The 25,871-nt window shown below is 39.8% G+C and overlaps 1 protein-coding gene across 3 annotated transcripts; it reads left to right on the top strand.

Annotated features, from left to right (window-relative positions):
- The first annotated feature begins 1,159 nt into the window (after positions 1–1,159).
- Positions 1,160–17,821, top strand: LOC145434251 (uncharacterized). Of its 3 annotated transcripts, none has more exons than XM_080311605.1 (11): positions 1,160–1,296; positions 1,364–1,437; positions 7,936–8,013; positions 8,075–8,225; positions 8,286–8,322; positions 8,390–8,452; positions 9,962–10,027; positions 11,630–11,767; positions 14,500–14,885; positions 16,768–16,927; positions 16,984–17,821. In XM_080311605.1, the coding sequence occupies exons 1-11, from the start codon at positions 1,255–1,257 to the stop codon at positions 17,301–17,303; spliced, it is 1,515 nt and encodes a 504-aa protein (XP_080167731.1). In that variant the 5' UTR covers positions 1,160–1,254; the 3' UTR covers positions 17,304–17,821. The 3 variants fall into 3 exon arrangements, with proteins under 3 accessions (XP_080167731.1, XP_080167730.1, XP_080167732.1); XM_080311604.1 differs by having other exon boundaries at positions 8,387–8,452; XM_080311606.1 differs by having other exon boundaries at positions 1,224–1,290; positions 8,387–8,452.
- Positions 17,822–25,871: the final 8,050 nt, after the last annotated feature.

The raw sequence follows: 25,871 nt of genomic DNA, 5'->3' as shown, positions 1-25,871 counted from the left end.
AGGCCCCCGTGGGGCTTTGGCAATGATACGGGTGGTCCTATGATGAGGTTTTTGCAGTGGGTCAGTCTTCTTGCAGGCAGCGCCCCAACAAAGAATTCCGTATTGTAACTTTGATAGGAATAAAGTGTTGAAGAGTATCAACAGAACCCAAACTGGCAGAGTGTAGATAAGGCAGCGAAACATAGGCCTACCACATACCTTCGAGAGTTGTCGTTTGAGTGATTGTATGTGACTCATCATCCAAAAATGTAATTTTGAAGTATAGTAAAGTTACTATTGAGATTTCGTCTATTATAGTACCGCTACTTGAAAATGGGGCCAGAAACTTGTAAAAGTGAGTAAAATTAGTATATTATAATTGCGAACCATTCAATATCACCAAACAGAGTTATAAAAAGTGGGTTAACAAGACTTTAACTAGTAACATGAGCAGTCAAGACTGACTTGACTTGGACTCGGACTCGACCCTCTGATTGCTGACTTGACTCATTAGTTAATTGAAAATGACTCGACTCGACTTTACTCGATTCAAAACTATAAAAGTGAGATTGACTTGTGACTCTGAGGCTTGGGACTTAGTTAGGACCCTGCTCGGGTCTTTAACTGTGGGATTAGAAATTAAGTTGCTTTCAGATTGCTGAGTCAGTCGTCGAGGATGTCCTTATTCAAATAGAAATACAAGCTATTTGTACTGAATGAATACTACTCAGCCCACACCATTTACCGGACCACGACCTGACATATCGATCTCGCCTTCCGTCACTAACCATCTAATTTTATCGCTTGCATTTTATATTAATTTCTTTTACTTTCATTCGGTATGCATGCATCCTTTACATCGCCTAGGCTCATGTGGGTGTCTCATCTCAAAGAATACTCCTAGTCGTTTCGGCATCTTCATGTCATTCATTGTATTGTAGTCTTGTTATGTTTTGAAGTGTCGAAATTTTATGAATAAACTTGAACTTGAGCGGCACTCCTCTCTGTTCAAGCAAGCGTGACGATGGGTGTTCCGTTAGCCTACGTCATGGCGGGAGATTTTGTCGATGGTTGCTAAAATTTCTATCGAGCGATTGCCGCTCGACTTTGGAGCAGGGTATTGCGAGCTTTGACGTGCGATAGGGAAGATCTCTGGTCGGGAAATGTTAGCTGTTATGATAAATTTCAATTCATCGGCGAATTTTCAATAATTTCACGCGATATATGCATACTTTTCAGTTCTGTGGTTAATTAAGTATACGTTACGATACTGTTATGTCGGAGTCCGCAAGCATTCATATCCAGAAAAAGGTAAAGGTAAGACACCGTAGGATGGTTTATTTAGAGTTTTAAACAATTTCAAAACATATCTGTATATTTGTAGAAAACATGGAGCTATGCAGCTATCCAAGCCTTACTAGGCTTGATCAAAGAACGTGGTCTTGTGGCCCAATTAGACTACAGGGTTGGTGCGATGACATGCAAAATAAGGTCAAAAACATGCAAAATAAGGTCAGTCGCGACATGCAAAATAAGGTCAGACACATGCAAAATAAGGTCAGTCGCGACATGCAAAATAAGGTCAGTCCGCGTATAAATCCAAATCTATATTTCAATTCCAAATCCAACTCTTTTTCTTATGAAAACGAAATTCAAAATATCTTTCCTGTATAGTAGCCTACGTTCAACAGTGAAATTCCTTATCTATATCCTAAGTCTTAGGATGTTTCAATCAAAAGATAACCATGATTATCTTGATTACGAAGTCAGTCGCATGCCTATATGGAATCTCTGTCCATTTTTTGAAATAAATCCTGCGTGATGAGAGCTTTTCTATATAGAATAATTAAGGAATTAAACAGAAAATCCTGCGTGACGTTGCCACCAATTCCACTCCGGGTCGCATGTGAAATATTATTATCAGTCGGCGCGTAAATCCAAATTCATATTTCTTTCTCTTATGAAAAATAAATTTAAAATATCTTTCCTATATAGTAATTTCATGATTGAGATTCCTCATCTATATCCTAAAGGTGAAGATGTTTAAATAAAACATGATCAGACGATTATTACGATTACGGGGTGATTAGTCGCATCTAGAATATTAACAGTCCGTGTATAAATCCAAATACTTACTTCAAATCCGACTTTTTTCTTGTGCCACTGACCTTACAGTCTGCAATCTGCATGTGGCGACTGACCGTATTTCGCATGCGACTGACCTTATTTTGCATGCGACTGACCTTATTTTACATGTGCCTGACCTTATTTTGCATGTGACTGACCTTATTTTGCATGTCGCGACTGACCTTATTTTGCATGCGACTGACCTTATTTTGCATGTGACTGACCTTATTTTGCATGTCGCGACTGACCTTATTTTGCATGTGACTGACCTTATTTTGCATGTGACTGACCTTATTTTGCATGTCGCGACTGACCTTATTTTGCATGCGACTGACCTTATTTTGCATGCGACTGACCTTATTTTGCATGTGACTGACCTTATTCTGCATGTCGCGACTGACCTTATTTTGCATGTGACTGACCTTATTTTGCATGTCGCGACTGACCTTATTTTGCATGTGACTGACCTTATTTTGCATGTCGCGACTGACCTTATTTTGCATGTGACTGACCTTATTTTGCATGTGACTGACCTTATTTTGCATGTCGCGACTGACCTTATTTTGCATGTGACTGACCTTATTTTGCATGTGACTGACCTTATTTTGCATGTCGCGACTGACCTTATTTACCATGGACTGACCTTATTTTGCATTTGACTGACCTTATTCTGCATACAGTCTGCGCATAAAGCATAATTTCAAATCCAACTTTTTTCTACTTGAAATCAAAATATATATTTTGCTACCCACCCTACTTTCAACATTGAAATTGCAAAATTCGAATGAAAATTCAGGTATATGTCCTCGTGAAAATTGAAACGTTCGATTTGTTTCCTTTGGTCATTTTAAAATCAAAATCCTATTTTGCTTCTCTGCAAATTGCATGCCTACATTATGATTTAAATTTCATATCCAAATATAGGGGAAGACCGGGAGCAAAGTTACAGCGGTGGGCTCTTCCAGCCATTACTAAAAAAATGCTTGATTCAGGATGTATATCGTCAGGTCATTATGTCTTTACTGCCGGCGCCAGAAAATCTGAATTGTTTGCTTCTTATGCATGGATTGTAAGTTGAAGAGGTGGTTTGAGACCGCTGTCATCTTCGGCCGGACGGTCACTGTATAATGTAAATTGATGTCCAGGCTCCTCATCGCAGACATGATGTTACGTCAGTATTCATATACAGCGTCCTTTTGAAAAAAGACGTTGTGAATGACGAATACAAAGTTATACAAAATATAAAGTGAATAAAGAGAGCAAGGAGAAGCGTCAAAAGATATATAGCGAACAGTTTTATATCAGGCATTGGGCCAGGGCATATCGTTTCAGCAATCTTCTATCCGTTCATTATATCGGGTGTGTCATATGTAGATATTGCATACTGCATTGTGTGTCTTGAGCGGATAGAAATAAATTTATTAGGCTAGAAATTTATATCAAAGGATATAAAAATGAAAAATACACGATGGCGATCTCAGTATAAACTAATACATACTATAAATAACTACTTAAAACTCGTTTCTCTCATTGCAAACGAATTTAAAGGTCGAGTGAGCGATTCGCAAGTTGCACAGGACCTTTTTGGGGCCTTGGCAATGACACGGAGATACGATTAATGTCAGAAGAGATCATATTCCACTTGAAAAATCAAACAGTCATTCATTTTTACTAGGGCCATTTTTATATGACCTTAAAAAATCAATAATATGACTTTAATTTTTGGAAAATATGACTTTATATGACTTTATGTGAAAATTGCGTATTTTTACTCACGGAATTACGGAGTAAAACATACGCAACATAACAGTAATACACATCCATTTTTATTTTAACCCACTGTTGTAGTACAGTTTCATCCTAGTGTGGAATGTTAGAGTCTCTGAAGTTACGATTTGGACGTAAAATGATTTCACAGACACTGATGAGGGTTGACACTTCTGCAGTTTTGCATACAGCACTGGCGAAATGTCTTGTCGTTGTAGCTCCATAATTTGTTTCCCATCGTTTTTGTCGAATCGCTTCTTCGTGTAGTTTCTGAGCTCAAGCAGTTCTTTTCCGAAATCAAGGGTATTTAGATCGGCATGAGCCTCTTTGATTTTTTTCCATTTTGAGTATAAATTTTGAAATATTGTTCTAGTCGAGGCATATTTCTGTTAACTGAGTGGCCCTAATAATTACGTTATCGCTGTGGTCTAACGTATTGGCAATAATAAACAATAATGGCCAGACTAGATTCCCGAAATGGCATTGACTTCAAGTAGGGGAGATGTGGTACCGATGGATCACTGGGACCGAAAATACTTTGAAAATTCTCTATGATAATTCCATGATTAGACTCCGTGAACTTGTCTACAATTGCATGCTGGCAAAATCTTTCCTCACACACAAAAAAATTCGACGTGCGCGAGCTATGGGGTCTCTCACAGATGATTTTTGTTTTGGGGGGTGTAAACTAAATTTAGATCGACATATACATTTTTATTTGTAACCTTCAACACGAACAAACCAGCAATCATTTTTATTGTGAAGTGTAAGGCTTGTATCAGGCTGTATAATGGCACCTATTATTTTTTTCAGTACTTTCAGTGAGTGGACTCTTTTTCGATTCATGTATAAAATTCGTAGGGTGGGGACCGATGATACAATAGCCAAATCAAGCAAAATAATCAAGCATACTAATTATGAAACAAATGAAACATGCCTACGTACAGAAAATCTTTATGTAATAATTGCATATGATGTTTTATCGCCATAACGAGGTATTTAGAAGTCACACTGTCGATTTTCGGGCAATATGTATGTACCCTCAAATTTATAAGTCCGAGCCTAAATCGAAACGTGATTTTATGACAACATTTGAGTTAATATTTATTCTATTTTTGGACAGTTGCGACCAAACATTCTTCTTTGGCTTGCTGTAGCTTAGATTATAATACTGAGCAAGAAAAGTAGTCACATTTGAGTTTTTTAGGGTATATGTGTAATAGGTCCCGGGGTCGTGTGCCATTGGACCCACCGGGTGGGGACCGATGACACGTTCGAGCAACAAATTTTGAACGTCCATAAATATTTTTTGAAAAGACGGATATTCATGTATATGTGAGCGATAGGTAGAGCTTGTATCAAAGTGCTGAGCCAGCAAAAGATCTGCTGTTTTCGGCTGAACATTTCGGGGCCAGCGATCATTTTCCAATTTTTGATCCATCGGTACCACATCTCCCCTACTTCTATAATAATTTAGCCATAGGCCTACTATAATATTATATATTTAATTAAAGTCGGATATTTCTCGGAACGACACGTTGTACGAATTGAACTTTGCAATTATGGTGATAAGGAAGGTTTGGTGACTTCTGGTGACAATAATTATCAGGCTTAATTTGCTACATTGACATTATTTTGATTCTGGATTACGCAGATCAATTGTGACTAAGAAACTTTGCAGTTACGACGCTTTTAAAGCTCGTAAGTATACACGGAGGTGTCAGAAAAATGAATTGATAATAGGAACGATTGTGTTGAAGGTTTGTCGAAACACGTTACGGTCCAATTTTGTCTTTTCCTTATAACAGCCGACGATCTATATAATGCAGACTTTTTCAGAGTTCAATTGTACATTTTGTATGATCAATATCCAAAAAGTCCTCTGGAATGTGTCCTATAAGTTGCTTAGGGATATCTAAATATCCCTGGATTTGGTAATTTAATTTAAAGAAGATGTCAGTATTGGGATCACTCGAGTCATGAATTGACCCGAGTCAGACTCGAGTCAACTTTTTCGTATGACTTGACTTGACTTCACTCGACTTGACTCCAGTCACCTCCAAAAAACGAGTGACTTGACTTGACTCGAGTCATCTTCGAAAATCGATTGACTTGACTTGACTCGAGTCAAAATGTGCCATGACTCGAAATGACTCGGGACTCGAAGGTAGTGACTTGATCCCAACACTGGAAGATATACGCATATGCTACTCGTTCAACGCAATTCACGCATAAAGATAGGCTATAGCCTATGGGCTCCTCATCACCGACCTCACTGCAATTGCGGTGACTTAAAAGGCCCAGATATGACAGTGGATCGAGCTATAAGCTATGAGTCGAAAATAACGAACCGATGAAAGCCTTGAAGATACAGAGACAGCTCATGAAGAAATGCATTAAACTGTGTGATAAAATGTGATGTCGTGGAGCACAAAGCCCTAATCAGGCTATAAACATCACTGTTGTGTTGTGAGTTATAATAATGATAATAATATACCAGTCCCTGAATTTATAGGTCTTCGTGATATGTAAAATAAGGTCGCAATAAGTCGCTACACGCAGAATAAGGTCAGTCACATGCAAAATAAGGTCAGTCGCGACATGCAGAATAAGGTCAGTCTCATGCAAAATAAGGTCAGTCGCATGCAAAATAAGGTCAGTCGCATGCAAAATAAGGTCAGTCGCGACATGCAAAATAAGGTCAGTCACATGCAAAATAAGGTCAGTCACATGCAAAATAAGGTCAGTCGCGACATGCAAAATAAGGTCAGTCACATGCAAAATAAGGTCAGTCGCATGCAAAATAAGGTCAGTCGCGACATGCAAAATAAGGTCAGTCACATGCAAAATAAGGTCAGTCGCGACATGCAAAATAAGGTCAGTCACATGCAAAATAAGGTCAGTCACATGCAAAATAAGGTCAGTCGCGACATGCAAAATAAGGTCAGTCACATGCAAAATAAGGTCAGTCGCGACATGCAAAATAAGGTCAGTCACATGCAAAATAAGGTCAGTCGCGACATGCAGAATAAGGTCAGTCACATGCAAAATAAGGTCAGTCGCATGCAAAATAAGGTCAGTCGCATGCAAAATAAGGTCAGTCGCGACATGCAAAATAAGGTCAGTCACATGCAAAATAAGGTCAGTCACATGCAAAATAAGGTCAGTCGCATGCAAAATAAGGTCAGTCGCGACATGCAAAATAAGGTCAGTCACATGCAAAATAAGGTCAGTCACATGCAAAATAAGGTCAGTCACATGCAAAATAAGGTCAGTCACATGCAAAATAAGGTCAGTCGCGACATGCAAAATAAGGTCAGTCGCGTCATGCAGAATAAGGTCAGCCACATGCAAAATAAGGTCAGTCGCATGTAAAATAAGGTCATTCGCATGCAAAATAAGGTCAGATGCATGCGAAATACGGTCAGTCGCCACATGCAGATTGCGGACTATAAGGTCAGTGGCACAAGAAAAAAGTCGGATTTGAAGTAAATATTTGGATTTATACACGGACTGTTAATATTCTAGATGCGACTAATCACCCCGTAATCGAAATAATCGTCTGATTATGTTTTGTTTTAAACATCTTCACCTTTAGGATATAGATGAGGAATCTCAATCATGAAATTACTATATAGGAAAGATATTTTAAATTTATTTTTCATAAGAGAAAGACTTGGATTTTTAATTAAAATATGGATTTGGATTTACGCGCCGACTAATAATAATATTCTACATGCGACTGACTTCGTAATCAAGATAATCATGATTATCTTTTGATTGAAACATCTTAAGACTTAGGATATAGATAAGGAATTTCACTGTTGAAAGTAGGCTACTATACAGGAAATACATTTTGAATTTCGTTTTCATAAGAAAAAGATTTGGATTTGGAGTTGAAGTATAGATTTGGATTAATGCGCGGACTGACCTTATTTTGCATGTCGCGACTGACCTTATTTTGCATGTGACTGACCTTATTTTGCATGTCGCGACTGACCTTATTTTGCATGTATTTGACCTTATTTTGCATGTCATCGCACCAACCCTCCTCCAATTAGATGCCTGTCGGCAAAAAAATCGATGGATTTTCGAAGATCTGACTAATAGGTTGGCTGAGGAAGGCCATACATTCACATGGTGAAGTACACATCTCCTACGAGTTATGGTTGGAAAATTAGCAGCTTTATTTCGAATGCAGGGAACAAGTCAAGAACCAATGGAAATATCTGAAAAGGGCGTATTATAGAATAAAAAAGCCGCTCATGACGTCAGGAATGGCGGCAAACGTGTGTCATTGGCCACCCTTCTCGCAGCTGGATGAGCTGCTTGGAACAAGACCCAGGACTGCGGTATTTTGAATTTAATTTATGTATTAACTTGCACGTTGGCTCACGAGTAACCCATTACAGGCACTAGTTACTGAAGCTGAAGGTCCAGAAGGCACAGGTATATTGTTCGGTATCAATGACGATTCCTGAATCATGTGATAATCTCAGTTCAATCTGCTTAGCAGGTGTTGCTGGCCAAACCCAAAGTGAAGACGCTGTCGACAGCATCATTGTTAGTGACCATGAAGGTAGGTCGGTCAGTTTTGATCGGATTCCTATAGCATTCATGTTATAATCAGCATCTTTGCACGGCTGTAAAATGGATTACGGTACCAGTGAACTCGGCACTTGGTGAATTCGGCCAGACAAACTCGGCACTTGGTGAACTCGGCACTTGGTGAATTCGGCCATTGGCGAACTCAGCCCTCGGGAAATTTTGTAATAAAATGCATTAAATATGTATCTCAGATAAAGAAGAATCACGTGCCGTGGTAGATCGCGTACCGGTCACCATGATTGGTTACTGGAATGTTTGCCGGTGAACTCGGCACTAATCTTGAGATACCCCAACCCACCTCCAATCCCCCTTTTCCCCAACCGTAATATCCCTCTCCCACAACCCTAATATACCCCTTTCCCCAACCCTAATCTTAACATACCCTACCCCAACTTTGACCCTAACCCACCTCCAATCCCCCTTTCTTTAACCCTAATATCCCCCTAACCCCAACCCTAATCTCCCCCAAACTCCCAACCCTAACACCCCGCATTTCCCAACCCTAATCTCGGGATACCCTAACCCACCTCCAATTCCCCTTTCCCCCAACCTAATATCCCCCCTTCCCTAATCTTGGGATACCCTAACCCACCTACAATCTCCCTTTCCCAAACCCTAATATCCACCTTTCCCCCAACCCTAATATCCCTCTTTCCCCAAAACTAACACCGCCTTTCCAACCCTAATCTCCCCCTTTCCCCAACCCTATTACCCCCACCCCAACCCTAGTATCCGTCTCTCCAAAGGCGCAAAAAAACAACAATTTATTTTGACGTTTATAAATCTTTGTTTGTGTTCGTGGGAAACATTTATTGGTGATCCTTTAAAACTTCGTTATTACATAAAACACAGAGATCCATCTTCTCAAAAGTCGTACGTCCGTCCCTCGCCATTGTCGCCAAGTCGAATCAACATTGAGCCGACCACGCGTGGTCGATATGTGAACATCGCGTTATCTCCCGCGCTTGCGTAATCCGTAATCACGTGATCCAATCACGCCGTGACTGCGTGATCTACGCATGCCCTGACCTCCTTACAAGATTGACGAATCACTTGATAATACTATTATAAGTTTAATAATTCATATTAATAGCTGTTAATACACTTTAAATTCATATTCATAGTTGTTATTACACTTTATTACAAAATTTTCCGACGGCCGAATTCACCAATGGCCGAATTCACCAAGTGCCGAGTTCACCAAGTGCCGAGTTTGTCCGGCCGAATTCACCAAGTGCCGAGTTCACTGGGAACCGTAAAATGTAGGCCTACGTGATCGTGGTAGGAGTTGATAAAATTTGAAGATACATTTTGAAATCAGAAGTATGACTTGAGTACCGAGATGTAGTGCCGAGTTGTCATATAGTTTAGTCCTCTAGTTATGAGGATAGACTCTAGGAAAGTGTCTTAATTCTATCTTATTCTTCTAAGCATGCAACTTAACGCAAGGCGGTTGCAGCAATTACTGTTTTGATTCCAGGATCTTCCACGACGTTTGACAGCAGAGGAAGATCTAGACAAAGAATGTCTAAACATAAGAGAAAACGTATGCTCAACTTCTTTATTTATGTAGGCAAAAAGAAAGGCATGTTTTACAGTATTGTACAAACTACTGGATTTTCAAAAAGTGCAACTACTATTTGAACTACCCGATTTTCAAAAGCCGCAACTAGAACCACCCAATTTTCAAAATCCTTAACTAGAACTACCACTACTCAATTTTCAAAATCAGCAACTAGAACTAGAACTACTCAAAAAAAAACTAACTAACTAAGAGGGTTGTTTGAGTAGCTTTACTGGTAGTCCTACAGATTACAACACAAATGGTATGCACACATGTGGCAGACTTTTGTTTTGTGACTCACTGGAAATTTGGGGTTCCCAGAAGGCTTGTAGATTAGCGTAGTGCAGTGGTTCTTGACCTTGTCTCCAGCGCCCCCAGGGGGCGATTTGGATTTTGAAGGTGGCAAAATGGAGGCGCTGAAGAAAAATGGCTTCGCAGTAGATGGTGTAGTAAGTACATATGATTATATAGTAGAACAACAGCTCTATATTTCCCGAGTTCTCATTGTAAATTAACATTCGACAAAATCTGTCACATCACGTTTTTCGCTACACTCATCGCGAAATATCCCCCAACCATGTTTCCATGAATGCAGTGGTTTATTTTAATTCATGTAAAACTGATACTTATAATGATAGCAGGGGTTATTTTCCACAAAATGTTTTGAACTAGGTATTGTAACCTGCAGCGCACTGCGTGCTGAAATAGAAAAGGCACTGTATGCTGCAGTACAACGTTTGAGAGTGGCGCCCTTTGTACATTAAAGATGTTTTGAAGCACGGATTTGGTTTTTATAATACAATTAACGTATGAAGTCAAGATTGACCCCTTCTGCTGCCAGATTTTTTACATCAGACAACGATATCAATCTCATTTATTGGTTGAATAACTAGGCTATCCTTCGCTGACTACCTACATGTGGTGTATTTCGCTATTGGTGTTGTGTGAAGCTCGCCGCAGAGAGTCACTAAATTCACAAACGGAAAGCTGGATATTTCGAGCAAACTTTTGTAACAAAGCAAGTAAACTTCTTGAGATTTTCAAGGTGCATGCTCGTTTAATGTTGATTATTTTTTATGCTGCCAGCACCATGCATAGAGTAGCCTGCAGTTGATTCAACCAAAGATGTTATAATGAAGTGAAAATGTAATACATGAAAAAGGTTTGTTTGTGAACGTAAACCTCTAAATTTCTGAGGTTCACACACAGCGTGAACGTGAACCTCACATTCGCACCATCCCTATTAGAAATTAATACACCGCCCACCGCCGAATATAGTGCAAACTTTTGACTTAGCTCACCAACGTATTTCCTGCCTGTCATTCTCAGAAAATAGTTGCCCATCTGTGACGTAGGGCTTCCCAAGTCATTCAAGGTTAAGAACCGTACAGAACTGGATTTTGTTTTCCTTGTCAACATTAATTTTTATTTTATCGGAAAAATTCCACAACTAGAACTACAACTGCTCAATTTTCAAAATCAGCAACTAGAACTATAACGACTCAAAAAACAACGTTAGTTAGTTGACCATCAACTAACTGAATGTCAAGTTCGTACAGGTGTGATGTTCTTACTACTTATTAGGATCCGGAAGTATCGAAGATAGACTGTTGAGCCTTATGGACGAAGATCGGAAGCTGAGGCGTGAAGTGCTGAATGCTATACATCGGGAAGGCCAGGCAGACCGAGAAATGATGATGCAGTTGATGTCATCTATTACTCGTGAGTAAAGTATTGAGCGCATTGTGCGATTCGATGCTTTTGATAGCTCCAAATTTCATTTACATGCCAACAAATTTTAATGCTCTTCAATATTAATTCCCAGAATTCGCCGTTCACACATTTAGATGGGTAGTCAAGCAAGGAGTCCTTCCCAGCTCATTAATGTACGAATCGAAATGTTAAGTTTTGCAACATGTAATACGTATCCCGAGGATAAATATTCTGTTTGGTTGAGCAAAGTCCCGAACACGAACGCGTTTACGAACACGATCAGGAATGAGCTTATAATGACCCCCTGGTCTTTTCTGGGCATTTTTTCAGGTATATGGTGATCGGATGCCACCAATACGCTAAATCTCGTGCAGATAATATGTGGGTAGGAATATCTATAAACTACTAAATTGTAGTTTACTTGATAGTCTCTCAGTGATATAAATTATAAATCGAAAGGACGGAACAGTTCGGTTTGGTTTATTAGCAACTTTTATTAGTTCAATACACTACAAAAATTGTGATACAATGAAAAGATAGGAAGGTGTCGAAACGACTTGGACTAGTCTTTGAAATCAAACACCCGCATAGGCCCTAGGCCGGCCTAGGGTTTTTTCCAAATTTCACTCACTCGGTGATAAAACTGTCAGGTTGCCTAAAAAAACGCTACATATCAATTCCGACCAGTGATGGCTGTGCAATCTCAACTTGAAATTTCAACCATTTTTGAATTTATAGTAGGCCTACTTACGGTGGCCAATTTCGACAGTACGATATGACCAAATATCGTGTTCCAGGCACGCCTGAAGGGAAAGTGATGCTTTTTTCACAGGTTTACATTTTGATACTGGGCTGTGATGGAGTTGACATAATGAAATTGCTAATTAATGAAAAATTAATTTGACACTGATTTGCTGGAAATGAGAAATTGGAATGGTCCTGTTAAAACGATGCTGATATAATATATTAGCAAATGAGATACTTTCATGGCTGAAATTGGGCACCATGAAGAGAAAATGAACTGACGCACAGGTAAAATACAGCAAAATATATTTCCCAGGTTAATATCGATACCAGAAAGTATCTTATATCGTACCGATATAGATTTGACGACGTTCCGACTGTTTTCTTCGCAATGCGTTATATTTGCTTTTCACGACTCCAGTGGTTCTCGAAACTTTTTCAGACATGCCCCCTTTATGATACTGAAAAATTTCGCACCCCACCCCCCTTATCGTCATATCACAAAATGCAACCAGAATGCTTGGCAATCCCAACGGATAATTTGATGGCATGGAAGGTACTGGCAGTTGATGTGATGATTCTCGAATATGAAAGTAGGGCTATATACGGAGTAATAACCAGGATATGGAGGTAAATCGCAGTTAACCACAGCTTCGCGCCAAACACCCCCCCCCCCCAATCCCCTTCATATGCTCTCACGCCCCCCCAGTTCGAGAACCACTGATCTAGTCCGTCCTTAAGATTACCAATCTTGCCTTCCGTGACAAGCCACCTGATTTTTGTCGCTTGCTTATTTTATATCATCTTAGACTTTTACTCTTACTCTTCATTCGGTGTGCATCCCTCCTCTTTCATCGCCCAGGCCATGGTGGGTGTCTGATTTTTAAAGACTAGTCCAAGTCGTTTCGATCGCAATTTTTGTTGTAAATTGTTGTGGTCAGAGATCTGCCTCGAAGTCAACCAGGCGAGATATGACGTCATGTGCAATGGCAACGACGGAGAAATGCGAATTCGGTTATTGGTCGGGCCATTTTTGTACGACCTTTAAAAATCAATAATATGACTTTATGTGAAAATCGTGTATTTTTACATGCGAACAACGTGACTCACGGAACTAAAGAGTAAGACATGCATTTTATAGCAGTAATATACATCTATTTTTATTTTAAACCACTGTTGTAGTACAGTTTCGTGTAGTGTGGATGTTAAGTCTTTGAAGTTACGATTTGGACGTAAAATGACTTCAGTAAGGAAAATGAGCGCTTCACATACGCTGATGTGGGTTGACACTTCTGCAGTTCAGCATAAAGCTCTGGGGAAATGTCTTGTCTTTGTAGCTCCAAAATTTGTTTCACATTGTTTTTGTGCAATCGTATCTTAATGTAATTTTTGAGCTCGAGCGGATCTTTTCCACTTTGATGGTGTACTTTCAACTTTCCATTTTAAGTTGTGCTGGAGGCATATTTCTGTTAACTAACTAGTTGACTTTGGATTGTTGACTGAATTTTCGACGCTCTTTATAACAACTCCTTCACCTTCCCATGCATTGACTATTTCTTTTACTTGTGGAATTCTCTTGGCATAATATTGAGCAGCATTAAACCAGCTACCCCAACGAGTAACTATGGGCTGTGGCATGCCACATGAATCGAAATCGGCAGCTCTGCTTCTGAAGATGCTTGGCTATCACTTTTGCAATCAAATTGTCTACTTCAGGCTGATCCTACGGTTTGCCTTCGTTCAATCAGAAATTGCCTTACTTTCGTAGTGACCAATTGCTTCACCGCTTAAATTGGTACTTTTTATTTAACGTATACAATGATATGACTTTATAACTCAAAAGTATGACTTCTTAATATACCTCGTATGGATGAGGTTTTTGCGTTAAAATTGATTTCACGACTTACTGATGAATAGAAAAAATATAAAAAATATGACCTAGTTATTGGTGTTGTGAGTCTTAAGTCTTATTCAATTGCCGAATTGTGATATTATAGAAGCGGTTGAGAAAACAAGGCGTGGGAGAAGATCATGTGCCGCTTATGGTTGCTCCAATACGCGACCTTCGCAACAAAAGCTGTCTTTCCATCGATCACCAAACCCAAATTCCGATCGGAGAAGGTATTTGGCCTGGCTAAACGCCGTGAAGGCCAAACGTGCGGACTTCCAGCCACCCAAAGAATACTTTCATTTATGCTCAGATCATTTCCTACCATCTTGCTTCAATCCAATCTCCGAGATACACAAGCAAGTTGGCTATCGGACGCAACTATCTCTCAGGCCAACCGCCGTCCCCACTATATTTTTAGACACCAGTGATATTTTAAAAAGAAGGTTAACGGAGGAAAGTGCTCTTCTAAAGCTGCAAAGTGTTCGAAATCGGGTAAGTGAAGTTTTATTGTGACCAGAGTTGGATCAATTACAATAATTCAGTTCAATTACAATTACTTCCTTGCATGTTTCAATTACATTACAATTACGATTACTCAATGCTAAAAATATCAAATTACAATTACTTGTAAACATGTAATTAATTACAATTACTGTTAAACATGCAATTGACTCGGTAGAGAGGTGTTCTTTGACGACCGTAGCGACGTATTTAGCAACAATCTCAAGCTATTCATGTTTCATTCATGATACGTAGAAGGTAGAATACCCTTTAATTAAAAAAAAAACTCGACCGTATTCGAACTATTCCTAATCATGAGTACTGAAAACTACAAACACAGAAAAATGTTTGAAGCGACTGTTAACAACCAAAAGTTTGAGCGACTAACAGCGAATAGGCTACAGGACAGTTGATGAAATGCAATCAAACGATTGGGTTACTCAGAGCTGAGTGAGGATAATGAAATGTAATTGGTAAGGCGTCAGCGATAAGGATGATACCGATAAGGTGTGTAAAATTGAAATAAATGCAAAAGGAAAGAACCTTCTGATAACTACGAATTACAGCATTTTGGTTCGCATTTACATTTTCACTTGCTCGGAAACTGTTAGATTGCATTTGATGAACAATAGGGTGCGAAAAGTTTCTGGCCCCAATAAATTCGGCCAAGATTGGAAGTAAGATAGGGATAACATGTCTACAAATCCGTGATCAAGTTTGATAAAGCCTTGGTTGGAAACTTGAATTTCTTTTTGCAATTATTGCAGCAAGCCTCGGTACTGGTCAGAGATTAAAAAAAAAAAACTCTGGTTCAGCACAGGTTTCAGAAGAGTTTATTTGCTGTTCATTCATTTTTGAAATATTAAGATTTAGTTTAGCCCACTGGTTCTTTAACTTTTTTAGACACGCCCCTCTTTATGACAGTGAAATATTTCGTGCCCCCTTATCGTCATATCACACAATGGAACCACAGCAACCCTTGCAGATAGTTTGATGGTATGGAAGGTTATGACTGTAGATGAGAGAATTCTCCAATATGAAATTCGGACTATACACAGAGCAATAACTATGAAATCGAGGTGAATCACGCCAAGCGCGAAAAAAATTTCAGTTTACCGGAGCTTCGCGCTCCCCTTCCGATGCTTTCATGCCGTCCGAGGGGGGCTCGTCCCCCAGTTTGAGAACCACTGGTTTAGCCTATATTGTAATTCACAAAGTTTTCTGTTGCTACTGAAGTATGGGAAACAGTTTAGCATGGCTGAATTATCTAGTTATAACGCGGCACGCGTAGAACCCGATGTAAATAGGCTAACTATTACAGGTGGCGACTGTGTACTAAGGCCTTGCGGGTTGCGGCCCTTCGTCGTCATCCTGGTCCGTACCGGATTTTTACTTGTGTGAGTGTGTGACGAATAAATGATTGATTGATAATTTTATCTTGTGATGGTCAGGTTTCTATAACAGTGCAATTGAAATTGTAATTGAGCAAAATTTTTATCAAATTACAATTGCAATTACACAAAATAGAAATGCTTCAATTAGAATTACATGAAAAAATGCTCAATTACAAATTAATATTGATCCAACTCTGATTGTGACATCTGGTTCTTCAGGCCTACTCTCATATACTTTTGACATATCACTGGTGAAAATACATGAAAAATTGAGATGATCTCTTCAATCGAAGTGTATGCAGAACTGCATTGCTTGGCTCACTCTCTACATGTTCTAAATCAGTGTTTCTCCAGCTTTTTGAGCTGCCGCTCCCCTGGACAGCTAATATTGGGACATTACTTCTGGCACCGTAGCAAAGCAAAGGCATTGGTTGCCGATCACCTCCGATTGTATAATTACTAGCACTATATCGGTTTAGGATGTATCTTCGAAAACCAGTTATGAGGGAAGACCAAACCGTGAAATACAAAGTGAAGAACAATTCCTAACGTCAGAGGAACAACAGTTTTCGGACCCAAAATCATTCGATGATAAAGCTGTTCAAGTTGGGAAGCCTTCACGTTACATCAGAAGCGAAAGTAAGAGGATATTATCGATGATCGCTGATTATATTGTAATATCTGTACCTTTCAAGATGTAGAGATGAAAAGCTTCGGGTGTCAGGTCGGAGTCAGTTATTTGCGTCGGCCGTCTACCTGGACTTTTACTTCTTCATATGACGGTTCTGACATCGTCTTAACAAAAGATAGCCCAAAGAAAGACGCGCTGAAGAGCAAATGCAAGGCAGGGAGTCAGAGATATATCTGGACTTTTCCTCCCCTTCGTCGCTGTTCTTACGGTGTCTTCACAAATAAAAGCCCGATGAAGGATGAATGCGAAGAAGCAAATGAGAAGAGCGGGGAATGCGCCAATAAGAAAGACAGTCGAACAATCAAGATTGAACCAGGGTTATAGTGACTCGACTCGAGTCTGTATAACTTGATTCTTTCTCAGGTGCAATCATATTTTGTCATGCTGATTAAGAGACGCACAACATGGACAGTTCAGTACGAGTTTGTGCAATCCTGGCCATTATGCACCCGGTAACTGCAACGCAACGTGGTCACAGTTTTATTGATTACAATTGACGACGCCAAAGGCAAAGTGCCTTGGTTTGTTAAATTCACTCAGTGTACTGGAATAATGCTATAAACATGACCGCGTAATCTGTAACAACCTCCTCATTTTCAAACTCCGTCCCAAAAATCCATATAGGCGAGCCGCTGGGTGAACCGCTGCCTAAACACACTTGATACGGGCTACTGCTAAAGGCGGATACACATACACAGTTCCTGACCCTGATTTTGCCTGCGGTTCGCCATCGCAACACCGCATGACTCCATTATGTCTGTATTTACTTTTTGAGCAATGAATTGTATTGAAACTGACTTGTGATGAGAAAAATTTCAAGTTGATTAAATTTGTTTACTCCATTTAATATGTTACTTTACAAAAATTCAAGCAAAATTTGGTGGGGGCATGACACCTTGGCTATTGCGATGCCTGTCAGTTAGGGTTGTTCAATTGACTTTTTTTTGGATTCACTGATTACATTGTTAGGTTTCCTAAAAATACTCTGCACACCAAATTTGGCTCTATTCCAGCTAGTAGAAGCCAACGCAATTGAAATTTTTGTGAAAAATATAATGAGTTGCCTAAAAAAAACGATGCATAACAATTTTCGCTCAATTCCAACCGGTTGAAGCAAAATTATTGCAGCTGAAAGTTTTAAATTTGCTGAAATAGCGTTGACGGTGGGAAAACCCAGAACTATTAATGAAAAACTTCTCTTCTATGGGTTGGAATTGCGTCAAATTTATTTTGCATCGATTTCGTAGACAACTCAATTTCATGAGGTTTGCAATTGGCTCCGTGTCGGCTTCTACAGGTAGGACTTAGCCAAATTCGATGTGCAGCGTTTTTAGGCAACGTAAAAATTTGATCAGTGAATCCCCGGGATCGAAAAAAAAAAGTTATTTTTGAACGACCCCACTCGCAGTTGATAACAATCAAGGTGCACTTCAATACCCACGCTTCAGATGCTGAATTATAGACCCTAATGGGCTTCTCAAATGGAAGCTTGCTAGAGCAGTTGTGTTGCCAAGCAGTTGCAATCTGAAGAATTAAAATTTCAAAAATAACTTAACAAAAATATAGTTGGAGGACATCAATGTACATTTCCTGCATCTGATAACTTGTCCAATTCAGCGATATTGTCTTTTTTTGATACAATGTTCCCTCTAATTTTTCATGAGTCTGCGCGTACTCTCCGACTCACTGCGCGGTCCTTTGGACCAGGGCATGGTATCAAACGAAATTTCGATATGGAATATGGAAATGTGCAAGTATGGTACGGAAGTTTTCAAAGTATGGTCAAGGCATGGTATGGAACGTGTTTCCTGACTTTGACAGTTTTGCCAGAACCATGACAATAATACTACTTTCGATTTGACAATTCTGATTGATTACATACCACAGAAAATCACTCGCTGTCTATGTTCATATCTCAAATTCTGATTCATGACTCACCCATTCCGGTCGACATCTATTTGTTTCGTGACGCACATAAGAATGAAAATAATATTAATGATAATTATTCCAATTTAAATATGAAAATGAACGATATTCGACCGCTGTCGCGTTACAATTGCATTTCGCTTATCTGAACTTCCACTACGTAAATAACCAATGGAGGTTTAAAATTGTAGACTCTGATAATGTAGAAGTTACATGAATATTTTATTAATTCTTGAGCTTGGAAATAATTTTCTGCTCTCTGGGAGAAGGATCATCACGCAATATCTATTTGACAGAACCATCATTCTAATTCAAAAATATGCAGCTTGTATTGGAGCGACGTTACGATATGCCGGCCTACAACACGCTTTGTAACTTCATAAAACAGAGGTCTCAAACTCAAATGTGATCGCGGGCCAATTTCCTAGTTTTTGATGACGCTGCGGGCCGCAGCATCAATAATAGGGAAATTCAATGTATAATTTCCAAGTAGGCCTTTTTTGACGGGACCTTGCAGACATGCACTCCACAAACATCGTGGTATCGTAATTTACTGTTGTACTATTCACGCTTGAAACGAAAAAAAATCATATTTTCAGATATTTTAATAAAATTGTTCTTGTGCCGGGCATAATTTTTTTAATTAATGACTTATAGACATCATGTGAGAGGATGCATCATGACCAATGTTCGCTTTAATTTTTGACGAGACTGCGCAAACTCACTGCGCAGACCCTTGGACAACTGCGTAACGACTAAAAAAAAAGGTCATCACTTCGGATTATTTGTGCGCAACTTAGATTTTCTGTGCGCAGAGACCGTGTCAGCACTGCGCGTCTGCACACGTGCGCAGCTTAGAGGTAACATTGATCTTGACATCGTAAAACTGTCAGGTTATAATGTTGCAGCCAGTGGACCTTTGACGTGCCAGAATTTTATGTAGAATATTTTAAAATCTACTGAAGATTGTTCTGATATTTGAGCGGTGTAGCCTAATCCTGGTTTTGACACAGTCGTGATCAGTATCGGCTATTGTTCCTGTCATTGCCAAAGTCAAATTGAATCAGCGATCGATTCTGCCGTCGATATTATTGGAGCATATCCGTAACAACTTAAATATAATCATTATTGAGCCATAGTAATAATAACATTGCTTCTCAACCTTTTTAGCGATCGTACCCCTTGTGCTTCCAATAAGGTTTCTCTTGGCCCCTGTCCATCTTCAACACAATTTTTGATGGTGCATATATTAAAATCAATCAGAAAGCTCATTCACATAAAATCGCGCCTAGCGCGAAGACTATTTTCGAGTTGAATAACTGACAAGAAAATAATCCACAGCATATAGGCCTATAATTCCGCAATGCATCTCGTACACCCTGATGTGGTGGTGCTTACCACGATGGGGTCTACGGACCCTGGTTAAGAACACCTGGAATAGAAGTGTTTAATCGGCGAAGATTTCATTGATGTTACAGCTGTAGAGCCTACTAATACCTTACTCGCCAGTCGCCACCGATAATAACATGGATCAAGAGAACAAACAACACCCAGCATGTAACCAACTATACGTCACGGGGGGCACAGACTGCCAATGGTTGCAACACTGACCTGATTAGATAGCTGTTTGTTTGTACTCTACGCAACGCAAGCTACGACCTTTTGATATAATACTAATCCCTATGACAGTCTCATAGATTGTTACGTTCGTAGGATTACCAAGTCACCGTTCCGGGTTGCAAGTCCTTTTCTGATTTTAACGTTTGACTCGGCTCAATTCGAGTCATTTTTATTCAATCACGCAGTCAATCCGAAGTCGAGTAATTTTACGAGAAGGTCGCACCAAACCAAATCACAATTTTCAGTAACGAATCATCAACGGGTAATGTTTTATCATCGTGAACTAGAAATGTGACGTATTAGCTGATCTTCTGCCGCATGGTAGCTTTAAAAGTGATGTGATAGTGAAGTTTGTTGAGATTTCAGTAATTTTTATAGTATTAATGCCGTCGCGGGCCGCACAAAATGCTCTCGCGGGCCGCGTGTTTGAGACCTCTGTCATAAAATCTGATGTATTGGCTAATGAGTGTGACCCACAGATTGGTTGGTAAGATAGACATTTGATCATATGTCGCAAAATGATTGTAGTGATGTAAAATTATACTTGCAGATATATTCTAATGCAGTGGTTTCCAACCGGTAGGGAATTTAGGGGCTTCTGGCTGGGAATAGACTCACTTGGAAAACAAATTCTTTACATTATTAACCTCGTTTATTAAACGTCTGTATGAAATGCCGATCGTGTCTCTAATATTTCTTCCCTCATTTGCTATTCGTATTATCGGCGCCTCCAATTAGCGAGAATCGATTGGAAAGCGGCACGCGATCTCCCTCGTATAGGGTTATTCATTCGTATGCGAAATGGTGTCATTGAAATCACCTGATTCGTTATAATAAAAGTTCATATGAATATGTATTCACGGGAGATCGCTAATCGATAGCATAGCCGGACTCGTTAGTGATGGTGGTTGATGTCCACCATATACGCATAAGTTCGTCAACACCATGAAGTTTATCTGACCCGCAACATTTCCACACATCAAAAATAGAGTATCACTTAAGACGGTGGTTCCCAAACGGGGGGGAATTCCCCACTGGTGGGGAATTCAATGGTTTCTGGTGGGGAATAGACGCATTTGTTCAAAATTATACATAGGACAGTGTACATATTCACGGAGACACATGCGCAATTACCGTTACCAGTTAACTGCTCTGGAATGTATGTAACGAAAATTATATTGCTGTGTTGTCCACAAAACCTCATTTTAAATCTGGATGGCCATCAATCATGGCGTCACAAACGCATCCAGCACGACTAGTTTGACGTGAAATAACGCTTTCGCGAAACTTTCAGCGTTACTGGATGGTATCGGTTCACAATACGTTTTATGTTGCAGTTATAGGCGATTGTCTTGCGTACTGGTGTGGTTGTGTGTCTTGTGTAGTCAAACCAGCAAATAGCTGCTCTTTGATGACAAAAGTGCTGGGTAGTGGGGAACAGGACCGTAACTGCCGCACCCCAAACCCCTCAATTGGGGGGGGGGGCGAGCTCGAAGAGCCCAGATTTATTTCGTGAATTAACATAAATTAAAGTATCTTTTAAAATTTATGCTACTTTTTCAAACAAATTTCGCGCTTGTTGCGCGATTTAATATTGCCAATTATCTAATTATTGGGTACCATTTCCCCACAAAATACGTAGAATTTATAGAAATGGAGACTTCGGCTATTACTGCGCCACGACGCACCAAGGCATATGAAGTTATAGGCTATGTAACATGCAACTCCGAGCAGTGTGCCAGAACGATCAGCAGCGAGAAGACCTTAGCCGAGAAGGAATGCCCTTGTCGTGACCCATACCTTCGATATATATACAATATACATATATGTTCAATTGGCTAAATGGCTGGCGCCGAATGTTCCTGTCCTGGCGATGTGAGCCCCACAGGACAAATGCCATCCCGCAGGGAAAAATTATTTGCCAGTAAAGCAATACCAATTTGAAAGCGTGTGTACCTTTTAGTTTTGGCGATTTCCATATCTTTTGACATAGGTCACGCCGTCACGGGTAGTAGCATAATATTTCATCATCATTGGTTTATTAGCAATTTTATCAGTTCAACACACCACAAAAAATGCGATACAATGAATAGACAGGAAGATGTCGAAGCGACTTGGATTTGTCTATGGAATCAGACACCCTCCTTGGCCTAGGCGATGTAAAGACGAGGCATGCACACTGAATGAAAGTAAAGAAGACAGTATAGAACAGAGGTCTCAAACACGCGGGCCGCATGCGGCCCGCGAGAGAATTTTGTGCGGCCCGCGACGGAATTTTTGAATTTCAAGTATTCAACAATTATTTCAGTGCCACATATATTTTTTTAGATATAAGAACTTGACGTTCACGCTAAAATTGCTACAAAAACACTGAAATCTCAGCAAACTACACTATCACATCACTTTTAAAAGCTACCATGCGGTATAAGATCAGCTATTACGTCCCATTTCTAGTTCATGATGATAAAACATGACCCGTTGAAGTTGATGATTCGTGACTGAAAATATTGTGATTTGGTTTTGTGCGATCTTTCGTAAAATTACTCGATTTCGGATTGGCTGGGCGATTGAATGAAAATGACTCGAGTTGAGTCGATCGAGTCAAACGTTAAAATCAAAGAAGGACTTACGACGCGGAACGGTGACTTGGAAATCCTACGGACGTAACAATCTATGAAACTGTCATGGGGAATAGTAATGTATCAAAAGGTGGTAGCTTGCGTTGCGTAAGGTATATATAGCTATCTAATCATGTCAGTATGGCAACCATTGGCATTATGTGACCCCCGTGACGTATAGTTGGTTACATGCTATAGGTGTTGTCTACTCAAATGTCTAGTCTCTTTATCCATGTTATTATCGGTGGCGAGTAAGGTAGTAGTACCGCGATTGGACATTTCTATTCTTAACCAGGGTCCGTAGACCCCTTCGCGGAGCACCACATCATGGGGTACGAGATGCATTGTGGAATTAGGCCTATATGCTGGGGAATATTTTCTTGACCAATTTACGCAACTGGAAAATGGTCTTCGCGCTAGGTGCGATTTTACTTGTATATGGGCTTTCTAAATTTAATATAGGTACAATCAGAAATTGAGTGTAAAATGAACAGGGGCTACGAGAAATCTTATTGGAAGCACGAGGGGTACGATCGCTAAGGTTAAGAAACAATGCTATTACTACGGCTCAATAATGATGATATTCAAGTTGTTATTGATATGGTCCAATGATATTCGAAGGCAAAATCTGACGCTGATTTAATTTGACTTTAGCAATGACATAGTAACAATAGCCTACTTATCACGACTATATCATAACCCGGATTAGGCTACACCGCTCAAATGCTCTGATATCAGATCAATCTTCAGTATAAGATTTTATAATATTATACATAAAATTGTGGCACGTCAAAGGTCCACTAGCTGCAATATTATAACCTGACAGTTTGACGATGTCATGAATCATGATGCATGCTCTGATGCTCTCGCATGATGTCTATAACTCATTATTTGAACAAATGATGCCCGGCATAAAATCAATTTTATTCAAATATTTGAAAATATGATTTTTTTTCGTGTCAAGCGTGAATAGTACAATAGTAAATTACATATTCACAATGTTTCTGGAATGCCCGTCTTCAAGCTCCCGTCAAATAAGGCCTACTTGGAAATTCTGCGTTGAATATCCCTATTGGTGGTGCGGCCCGCGGCGTCATCAAAACTAAGAAAATGGCTCGCGAGCACATTTGAGTTTGAGACCTCTGGTATAGAAAAAGAAAGCGACAAGAATAGGGCGGCATGTCATGGGAAGCGAGATCGATAGGTCAGTTGTGGTCCGGTAATCTTGAGGATGGACTGTATTTATTAAATAGTAATATTGCTATAACGAATAACGAAGTCAATATACCAACGGGTCCGCCCGAAGATGTTCAATCCTTATTTAGGGGTCCTACCTTTTCCAACACACCTCACTCAGCTGTACCGGTAAATCTGATTACGTAAGCAGAGAGGGGGTAAAAAATTGATAGCAAAATATATGCAATTCCCGATCATATTTGCCGATTCAAACACGAATTAGCCTATATTATAAATTTTTCGCGCTTCGCGCGTTTACTTGAAATAGGGCGACGCTCTAAACAGTAGAACCAATGTAGCCGATAAGTTGTAGGGGAAAAGCGTACAGGCTCAGCGGGGCTGAGGGGGTTCTGAGGGCCCAATGCCAACGTTTTTTTTGACGGCGCTAACAAAGTGCTGTTACGGTCCTGGTGGGGAGGCTCGGAATAAATCTGAAGTGGGGAATGAAGACAAAAATGTTGGGAACCACTGACTTAACAGGTTGGTCAAGTTGCGAAAGTATAGAAAAGAACCTTTCAAATATACTTGAAATAGGATTAAGTGCAGTGAGTCTGTAACTTTTGTCGTTTGTAAGCAATTCTAAAATCTTGTCGGTAACTGTGCTTTTCTATAGCGAGTTCACAAGTGAGGAACGCTCCCGATGCGCTTATATTGCTAAGTTCGAGATAATTTTCCGCGCGATCCGATTATCATTATAATTGGTTTATAAGCAATTTTTATCAGTTCAATACGCCACAAAAATGCGACACAATGAAAAGATTGGAAGCGACCTGGAGAAGTCTATGGAATCAGACACCCATCCTTGGCCAAAGCGATGTAAAGAGGAGGCCATCAGCGACTGGAACTACAGGCATCGTTAATCATGATCAGCGTTTCCATGATTTTCATCTACTCGGACACTCGCCGTACAATGCGGTGTACAGAAGACACAATGCGACGTAAGCAGAAGATGACAGATTGCCGAGGCTATCAAGAACGGTCTATCAATCTAACATATCCACGTCGGCCAATAGATATATTAGCTACAGTATTCACCATTCGGTGACGAGCGGTGTGGTTAACGGTTGGCGACGAGGCACTGACCTAAGTCAGATATACAAACATATAACCCTAAAAGGGTTTTTATCTAGTTGGCTACTTATAATTTCATATCTCATTACTATTTTTTAACAGGTAGGAAGGATACTAAAGAATAAGGCACTACAGGATATACCTACCTATAGGTAGGCCAAATACATGTTGCCGTTCGGTCGGTATCGTCTGCGGTTATACCACTGAGCTATATATATACATACCAACTGCATCATCAAGAGAAGGTATTTGCTCTGCCGGGGCCTGCTTTCAAAGACTACTCCAAGTCGTTTCCTATTTTTTCATTCTATCGCACTCTTTTGGTGTTTTGAAATGATAAAAATTCCTCATAAACTGAAGAGGACTGCTATATAAACTTATACATATTTCAGTGGATTAACTGCATCAACACCCTGACTTC

The sequence above is a fragment of the Botryllus schlosseri genome, chromosome 2 (genome assembly GCF_051294905.1).
Source record: "Botryllus schlosseri isolate E-star chromosome 2, Bs_hap1, whole genome shotgun sequence".
Lineage (NCBI taxonomy): Eukaryota > Metazoa > Chordata > Ascidiacea > Stolidobranchia > Styelidae > Botryllus > Botryllus schlosseri.
This window is presented reverse-complemented; position numbering and strand designations above follow the sequence as displayed.

What these genes read in the sequence shown, in the direction of transcription:
- LOC145434251 (XM_080311604.1), top strand. Translation starts at nt 1,255, where the DNA reads ATGTCGGAGTCCGCAAGCATTCATATCCAGAAAAAGGTAAAG. An exon ending in CATTGTTAGTGACCATGAAG is followed by an intron (nt 8,453 to 9,961) that starts GTAGGTCGGTCA and finishes TTTTGATTCCAG; the next exon opens with GATCTTCCACGACGTTTGAC. An exon ending in GTCTAAACATAAGAGAAAAC is followed by an intron (nt 10,028 to 11,629) that starts GTATGCTCAACT and finishes ACTACTTATTAG; the next exon opens with GATCCGGAAGTATCGAAGAT.